Genomic DNA, 9,601 nt, shown 5'->3' on the forward strand with positions numbered 1-9,601 from the left:
AGTGTCGCAATTCTACTTCCAAACTCTTAATTTGAAAATATGTTTTCTAAGTTTTTAGAGCACATTTTGCAGGATAGAATATTCTGTTAAGGCTGGCTGCTGATCCAGTGGATTAGATCTGGCTCTTCAGTGTTGGTGTAGACACCAAAGGCCTTTATTGAGTTATTTTTGCAGCCAAGTTCTAGAGTCCATAAGTCTGTCTGGTACCCCAGGTCTGTATTTCAGGCAAAGAACTACCCTGCCCACCATGTTAGTTGTGCACCTTTGAATGGGATCTAAGCAGGATGTGTAGGCATTGGGCCTACACCTGCCTAGAACTAGTCAATGGGGAATGCTGAGCATATTCCTCTCTCCTCATAAACCTCTTCTTTCTCTAAAAGCCACTGCTTCATTCAGCACTTTGGTCCTCATACCTTGAACTCTGAATCTTTTTCTCAAGGAAGGTACCTATATGTGCATGCTTCAGTGGCAGGAAGAAGACAGGTAATTTTTAAGCAGGAAAATGTTCACTTTTATATCTTACAAGGAGAGGATAAATATACTTCATTTTTATTTGGTTAGTCCAGTGGTCAGAATACATGTAGCCGACAAGTGGAAGATGTGGGATCAACTTTTTCTTTCATTTCCCCACTTGGTACCTCTCTGAGTGATGTTCAAATAACAAGGCTCTTTTAGTGAGGAAGAGAGCAGTTCTCAGGGTAACAACTTCAAGGTTTATCAGCTGTGACTCTTCTTACAGTAATGTTTTTGTTTTTAATTTCCTGTAGGTGTAAATCCAGATGCAAACTATCATGCGCTTTACAGATACTTTGTGGAGTTATGGATCTATCTGGGACTAGCTTGGCTCTCACTCTTTGTTAACTGGAAGGTCAGTATGTTTGTGGAAGTCCACAAAGCAATCAAGAAACGGAGGAAAAAAAGAAAAGAGTCATTTGAGAACCACCCTCGGCCTAAAAAACCCCTTCAAATGGGTACCTCAAAGGATGTCAACATTTTCAGCTTTCTTTCAAAGAAGGAAGAGACCTACAATGACCTTATAAAGCAAATTGGGAAGAAGGCCCTGAAGACAAGCAATGACAAAATGATTATAGTGGAAAATGCCAAACAAATGAACGCCAGTATAGATGTTCAGGTGACTTACACAAAAACAGAGTCATTTGAGTATGATGAGGCTTCCCTGGACATTCAAAATGGTCACGTACTGAGACCCCTCCATGACAAAAATATTGCAGACAGCCCTCTAGAAGGAACCATGTTTGTGAACCAGCTGGACAGGATTAGTGAAGAAGAAGGTGAAGTGTGGGATTCCAGAGACTATCGGCCCTTAATATTTGAGAATGCCAATATAACATTTGTAAATGAAGATGATGATGAAGAGGAAGATATCTCAGATGATGAGGAAACATCAAAATCCTCTATGGATGATAATCTTGCAGAGGAATCTGAAACTGCAAAAAAATTAGTAAAATTCCCATCCTCTGATGAATCTACCTTTACCAATAATGAGCTAGAACTTTCTGTGCCTTATGAACAGCTGATGAATGAATATAATACAGTAAGCAATGTGAAGGCTGCCACGTGAAGCATGCTGGACAATGTTTTTCTGAAAGGGGTCAGTGCATATTGAACATAGAGCAAGGAGAAAAGTGAGTTTGCAGCTTCTCCTGTCTCTTTGAAAACAAAAGCAAGTCCCAGACTAAGAAACTCCAGTCTCCTTTTCCCATCCTAAGTTGGCTTCTGAGCCTGTCAGCTTTGCTTTTCTGAAAGACTTGTAAAATAACAGTTGAATTTGGAGTCCCACTCCTTTTGATTTTATGGTTCTTGAACAAAATAGAAAAGACTAGTTAATACACTGGATCTGCTCTGAGTTCATGCATTTCATTGAGGAAATAGTTTGGGATTGTAACTATACTGTTGCAAGACTGTTTTGGGCATCAAACATGTTCGGTTACTCCATTAGCCTTTCACCTCTGAAAACCTGGATTTGAATCCAGCATTTATCACAAATGAAATCAAGGGGGTTGCTCTTTGTTAAGTTGTTACTGCCAAAAATATGGCGCTGTACTTAAAGAGAAACTTTGGATGGAATGCCAGGGCACACAGATATGAGTTGAGCTGTGCTGGTAGACTGAGAAGGAAGATCTGAAACATCTCCTTTAGAATATGTCAGTGCTTGTCAAATTATAGTGAATTCTAATTTCATAAATAAAATACTAAAATTAAGAGTTCCAAAGGAATGGATCGAGAAGGAGCCCTCTAACAAGGAAAGATCTGGGATGAAGCTCGCCAGTTGGGCTGCTGAGATACACATCAGCCCCAGAACTGTCAAAGAGTAAAGTGACTGGAAGACTTACTGATCAAAGCATGTATGGGCACAAGCAGGATGCAATGAACTTTTTTAGTGTTGAAAGTGTCCTTCCACTGTCCATTTCCTAAAGGAAATACTTGAATGAACCTCATACAGTATCTGTGTACAGGTGAAGTTTTATTGACACTGTTCTTCTTAGGAAAAAATCACCTTGGGAAGCACAGATATTCTCCAAATGCCCTAATGCCTGTCAGAGGGGACCTGTAGCACTGCTGCTGATCTGGGCAGTGTGTTAGTCAGTATTGTTGTTTGATGTTCCTCTCTGCCTTGGTACTTCAGACATGACTTGAATGGGAGATGATTTTTGAAACAGTTGATTACGCTTCATATATTGTTTTGTTTTGTTTTTAGAGTTTGACCTATGTGTGTATACAATGGTTATTCTATCTCACTCGATAGAAGTTTGGGCAATATCAAACCTTGGGCAGACTGAGATGTGATCAAATGACTTCGGGCCATAAGGCACTTTTTTTTAGAAGGAACTTCGGCTCTAAGCTTCTGAAAGTATTATTTTTTGACTTGGAGATGGGCTACTCACTAGAAGGAAGCATGTCTGTTCATAGCATGTATGCCCAAATTGTTTTGGCTACAAAGAAATTTTACCATGGTTTTCTTTTTCTTTCTTTTTCTATGTCTGTGCATTAACCCTGACAACTCTTTCACATGAGGCTCTTGATTATATGCTGGCAAGAGGTATTGGCTTCAGATTTATCCAATACATTTGGAACAGAAGATAGCCAAGACCTTTAAACCTTAACATGTCAGGTTCTGCTGATCTGTTTGGTTTTAGAGTATTTAAACCATTCTGGTATGTCCGAAAGTTTCCAAAGTTCATTGAACAGTTAAAAGTTGTCCCAGTCTCATTTTCAGTGTAATGCTGGCAGACTCACCAGCTCTGTAAGAAGACCTTTTGGAACCTTGCAATGCTAATCTTAAATTACTGGCTATTTCTGATAACTACAAATATTGGCTGCAGCTTCAGTTGCTGGCCTGTCCCATGCAAGAAGGAAGATATATGGGAAGCTAGCACTCTGCTTGGATAGCCTTTAGATGGGAAGTTTTGAAGTTATCTACTGTGAAACAAGGGACTGTCTTTACTATTCTGTTTTCTTTCCTAGAATTTTCCACACATATGACATTTTTTCAAATAGAATGTGAACACAATGGCCAAATTGTGGCCAACTCGTGTCCACCTGTCATGCGAAACAACTGTGGAGTCAACATCATTTGATTTGTATTTAATCTGCAATTTATGGTAGTGTTGTTGAAGAGAGATTCTCATTTGTAATCAAATTTTATTACATTTACGCTATTTGGAGCAGGGTGAATTTCACTTGTATCTGACAGGAAAGAAGGAGAGGCCGTATCAAGATGATTCTTATTTACTTCTAGTAAGATACCTTAATCTCCACTCTTCTAAAATTACTCCAAGCCCTTCAAGTTTTTGTGTCTGAAGGGCTGTGGTTGACAGCTGTACTCAATAACTGTAAGAAATGTTAGGTAGGATTATGTGCATATGTGCAGGATGCTTGTGTAGTCAGTTTAGCCTTCTCTTTCTTTTAAAATATTTTTTGTTTAAAAAAGTCCACACTAACTTAAAATAAAATGAGAAAGCACTCCATATAGTTTTTGTTGTCCTCCAACTTGTCTTCCATTATTTATGCAAAGATCAAAGTTTTAGTAACAGTTAGAGAGCTACAGGACAACGAGGAGAGAAAAGACTTTCAGCAAGTGCTTGAAATGGAAAAGCATAGTCCAATCTTCATTTAAAAAACAAGAAAAAAAGAAAAAATTCTCTTGAATACTGAAATAATACAACCCAGACACTTGGCTGGGCTGCTTTGATTGGGAGGGGATGTTGCACACTGGAACCCAGACACTGTTCTGTGTAGCAAAGTGCACTTGTATGCCAGAGCTGAGAATAGATGGGATCTGTTTCATATTATCAAGCTAGATATGGCTCTCTGGCCTTTCCCAGTGTAGTCAGCATAGACTATAAGTCTGCATAATAAGTATCATGGGATTTAAAGTAATAGTTTAAATTTATTAAAACAAAGTACAATATTCCCAGTTTTTCGGGGAAACATGATCACACCTCACAAAACTGTTCTCAAGATATCCCACCATGTGCCTTAATGTAATCTTAACACTGGGAAAAAATTCCTCTTTACACAGGGGCCAACAGAATTGGTCTCGTTAAGCCCTACATGTTTCAGAGTTTTGGAGGGGTTTAGCTGGTGCATAGCTTTCATAATGGCTCTCTCCAAAAAGCTGAACCATTCCCAGGGTTTTTAAAATTATGGTGCCATCTCAGAAGTGCCGAAGAGCTAAACAGGACAGCTTTTTGCCTGCCTGTCTTCCACATCTTGAGAAAAGAAGCTGCCTGGGGGATCTAAACTAATATCTTTCTGCCTTCAGATTTACATGTAATTACTTAGAGGGGTGTCCAGGCTGGATTTTGTTCTATTCAGTTCCAAAAGTGTCTCTGCATGAATTCCCCAGTGCTACCTGGTTATGTCTTGTAATTTCAATTATTTGGTCAATCTGGAAACATTTTCTTTGGATACCTATTGATTTCATTTGGCTAACTAATAATAATGTTAGTAGTTTTCTTAAAGCTATGGAGTTGGTTTTATAGGTGAGACAGATCTCTTCCTGGAAAGAGAGGAATGGGGGATATTTAAGGAAGGAAAAAAGCTTAAAAGCATGTATAAGGAAGGGATGGAATAGCAGTGAAAACTCTTCTTTCTAGCTGTTGCCTACAAGTAGATTTTATTTCCAGTCACATCATGTGAAGGATGGATTCACTTATTAATTTTGCCAAGATGAGCCAGTACTTTCAATTTTACTCTTTTTTCAAAAATTAAATCCTGAAATGTGACCATGGAAGTCTGTTCCTACAAAAGGCCTTTTAAGTGCTGTAAGACTACATGACCCCATTCTTCATGACATCGTTGTGATGCTTCTTGGGTTTGTACTGTGTTACTGAAGCGTGTTTCTACCAGAAGGGCATCACTTTCAGATACCTGTCTCACATCAGGCAGCCTCACACATCTGATGATACACTGGTACGAAGTCACTGAGGAAATACAAAATCAGAGTGTTTAATTTTTCTGAACTAATGATTCGTGAATCTGTTGCTGGCAATGGATATCACAAAGCACACAGAATGAAAACCAGACTGATAACAGATCCATGGTAACACAGCTGTATGTGTGAAGATTTTATTTTTCCTCCAGTTGATCTGGGAGAGTGTGCAGAGACAGACGAGGAGAGCAAAAAGCAATATGTCTGTTGACTAAACAAAAGAACTTTGCAGACATGTCATTTTTGTGCCTTGTAGGATTCATTCCATTTGTGATGGATTTAACTTTTAAAAATTTGCTTGTCTTTCAGTATGGCTTTTGACATTTGTGCAGTTCTGACTCTTATCACTCCATAATATGCCTGTCTGTCTGTTCTTTGTTGCTGATTGTCACTGGAATCACACTGTATGTAAATATTTGCTAAGTCTTTGTAAAATGTAATTTATTTTAATATTTTGCAATAAAAAATTTACAATTTATCCTCTCTGTCATGAGAAGAATGGCAATCAGTATTTCTTTTTACAACTACCTACACTTGTAATGCACCTTACAGATGAGACTTGGTCCTGGCCCAAAGGTAAAGAGCCAAAAAAGCAAGCTATTTATGCAAGCAGATGCCTTAACTTGTACAGGGTATTGATGACTTCAGTTCAACGGCATCTAGTCTTCAATTAGATACAGCATAGCAAAGTATTATTCAATGTGGATTTTGGACAGCTGTTGAAAAATAAACTGAAGTTTATTTTAAGGGGTGTGTTTTATCAGTGGGCTGCTTTTAAAGAAGATGCACAGGGATGGGAAATGTTAGAATTATTCAGTACTGTGATAAAATAAAATGTACATTTATGACTGGTATCTGAATCTCATGCCAGAGCTATTAAAATATCTGAGTAGCTGTTTATGAATTTTTGCAGTATTTCTAGTAGCAGTGCTCACCATTTTTCAGGCTAGAACTATTTGCAGTCCTTCAGCTCCAGCAGTTTCCTTGGCAACACGCTGGAAAATAGCTAACTACCTGCCTTAATGGGCAGCAAAGTGTGACTTGGTGATACCCATGGTACAGATGGAGCCATCTGAAGAAATTGAGACAACCTCAGCCTGAGAGAGAAGAGACTGAAACTATTTTAGACAAATAAGTAGAATTGCTGAGGCACAAGCTAGGAAAGTGGGGAGATGCATGGGCATGGCAACGAAGGGTAGATGCTGTAGGATTTGAGTGAGAGCAGCCAATCTCTGCTTTTCCTCTTGCCACACAACAGGAGCAGTGAAGGAAGAAGTGCCTGACTGGTGACTGGTGCCGAAAACAGCCAAAGAGGGAGGTGCAGCTCCTCATGGAGCTCAGGGCAGCACAGAGCATGGAGTCTGGAAAGCACCCAGTAATATTTCCATCAGCTCCCAGCAGGCTGGAGACTACTGTTCACCTTCTGCCCTCGGAATTTTAGTAGTGTCATTAATTTATTGAGGGGAAGGTGGCAAGAAGTAGGAAAACAGGACAAACCTGTATGTGTTACACGCCTGTTCTAATGGTCCATGCCTGGCTGCAGGTTCTCTGAACACAATAGCTTAATAGATAGATAAAATCACAGAGCAGCTGACACTTAAAAACCTGAAATGTTTTCACTGAATGTGTTTCCTAGGCCTTTGCCAGTACCTGGTGCAACATGAAACCAGCAACCTGCAGCTCATGGGCACAGAGAACTCAAACCTTTATTTCTGAGAGCTGAACATAGTAAAAAATCAGGATGAGTTGCAGTTCAGCACCATTTTAACAGGGAAATGCTACTCCATTCGGAGCAATTCCCTGTAGCTGGACCCGGGTCCTGAAGGACCCATGAAATGCCTGTCTCAATCTTATGCAAGGAGGTGGTGGAGCTCTGTTACCTATAGTTTAAAGAGGAAGGGTTTTCTTTTTAAATTTGTGACTTGTACCTTGTGTCTGTCAGCAAGGGTTGGCTGGTTTTTGGCATTTTTTTGGTTGGTTGATTTTTTTTTTTTTGGTTTTTTTATACACTTTTAGCCTCAACCTGCCCTTAGTAAGATAACTAATACTGTGATATATAAGAATAGAAGTATAAGAATAAAAGGTTGTGCTGAGTACAACATTCCTTAGATTTTTACTACTTTTTGTTTCTTGGGAAATTCCCTTGACCTGCACCCAGTCTGGGCCTCCTCCACATAACCTGCCTGGCCTTACTGCCTGATTCTGGGCTGTGGCTTCATCCCTGAGAAAAAGGGGGAAGTGATGGGTGAATGGGGGTAAACCCAGCCCTGACCAGAGTCACCTATCTCACTGAGAGCAAAGCCATGGCATTGCCTCCTCCTGGCAGGCCCTTAGCTCTCCTCTCAGACTTCAGCACCAGGTCTTGTGCAGCTTGGGGTACTTGAAGGGGTTGGTGAGGGATATTCACTTTATTTTAGGCAAATACCTGCTTTTGCATGCAGCTGATGCAACTGCTGACTCGTGGCATGAAGGCAAAGACTCAGGGAAAAAGGGGTGCGAAGCTGCCCTTTACTGCCTCGATTTTATTCCCAGCTCCCAAGGAAAGAGACTCATAAGGGGTTGGGGGTTTGTGGACAAGAGGTGTCTAGGCAGGTGTTGTGCATCCTGGGGTGAACAAAGCAGCAGCCAGTGGTTATCTTGGACTACACAGCCAGCCCAGCACAGGGAGGGGTACCACGACTGATGGGAGCATAGAGGTCCAAAACAGAACACCCACAAATACTCATCTAACTGACCAGGGGGGTTTGCTGTTTCACACCAGCATGGCTTCTCTGGAAAGGGAGAGTTCATGTGGACTGGGATGCTGGAAGCATTATGCTCCCTGAAAGCCAGGTATCACGTTGATGGGAGGGCTTCCTCTTATAGCCACGATTCCAAGCCAGAACTCCTTCTGGTTAATAAAAAAATGAGTAGATATGTGGAAAATATATTAACGTATGAGAAATATTCTGATTATCATTTTTGATTTTACAAGTTAAACTGAAAAAACTGTGAAGTCAAAGAGTTTTGGTTTTCTGTTTTCAGAATATTTTTTATGGGATGCCAAAATTTCTCTCCCTCTTGTCACTCCTTGCTGCTCATAGGAAAGAGCAAAGAGTGATAGCTCGCTCTTCATATTTTGATGGTTATGTTGTTTCCTACATGGAGAAAGCTGTGGAAATTATACCCTTGTCTCCTCTTTTCTCCTTATTGGGGTGGGGCTGTGAGAGACAAAGAAAGAAAAAAATAAACTGAAAATATGAATTCTGAAAAATTGAAAATGTCTGAAACAATTAATTTCTCCTCTGTGAGGAGGTTAAAACACAAAATATCTTAAGTCAGGGGTTTTTTTGCTATATTTCATTCTTTGAAATTTCCCATGCTAACTTTTAATAACATTCTTTTGGCTACTCTCCTATACATGCTAAACAAAAGCACTCATGTTTTCAAATTACTTCTATGCATTATTAATTCAGGTAAAATGTAAATACTTTGACACTTTTAATCTAATTAGATATAAAAATATAATGTGGCACCATAATATGCTTGTAATTGTAAGGAGAATTAATGCACTCAGTGTGAATGACCAAGAGCGAAATTCCTGTTTAAGGCCTGTCAACAGCTTTGCAGTGTTCTGTGGACTTTTGGCTTTGGACACTTGTTGATCACATTTCTGTTTATCTAGCTGAGCTTTTGGGTGTATGAGGAAGTATCCTGATTCCTAATGCCGCTGAGATCAGAGACAAAAATCCTCTTCTGTGCTGATTTGTGGGCTGGGCGCTATCCATACTGATCAAAATAAACTCTGCAGAGGAGCACTTGTTCCTACACACTCCTGGTTGCTGGGCAGAACTGCAAAATATGTGCACACCAATGTGAAATAAATCTGTGTTCACTTTGAAATGGAAGTCACAAGCTCTGAAGCTGAAGTGTGTTTATTCATAAAGCTCTGTTGTCCTTCTCTGGCAACCTTCATATTTGTGGTTTATGGGTTGTTGGCAGGCAGCAAAAAGTAAAGGAACAAATTAACACTTCAGATGCAGACAATCTCTATTGATATACTCTATTCCTCTCATCCTGGGGCTTTTGCCAACTCATCTCAGGCACAGCTGGAAAGGAAGGAAAAATAGTAAGCTAATTGGCCTGCTTTTTAATTGCTGATTAGAA

General features: G+C 39.8%; 1 protein-coding gene across 1 annotated transcript in view; it reads left to right on the forward strand.

Moving 5' to 3' along the window:
• Window positions 1-5,917, forward strand: part of KCNK5 (potassium two pore domain channel subfamily K member 5) — a 34,804-nt gene extending 28,887 nt beyond the window's left edge. Inside the window, exon 5 of the mRNA XM_058802457.1 lies at window positions 768-5,917. Within this exon, the coding sequence (XP_058658440.1) occupies window positions 768-1,582 (815 nt within the window). The 3' untranslated portion in view covers window positions 1,583-5,917. The remainder of the gene's footprint in view (window positions 1-767) is intronic.
• Window positions 5,918-9,601: the final 3,684 nt, after the last annotated feature.

Source organism: Ammospiza caudacuta, chromosome 3 (assembly GCF_027887145.1).
Source record: "Ammospiza caudacuta isolate bAmmCau1 chromosome 3, bAmmCau1.pri, whole genome shotgun sequence".
Taxonomy (NCBI): Eukaryota; Metazoa; Chordata; class Aves; order Passeriformes; family Passerellidae; genus Ammospiza; species Ammospiza caudacuta.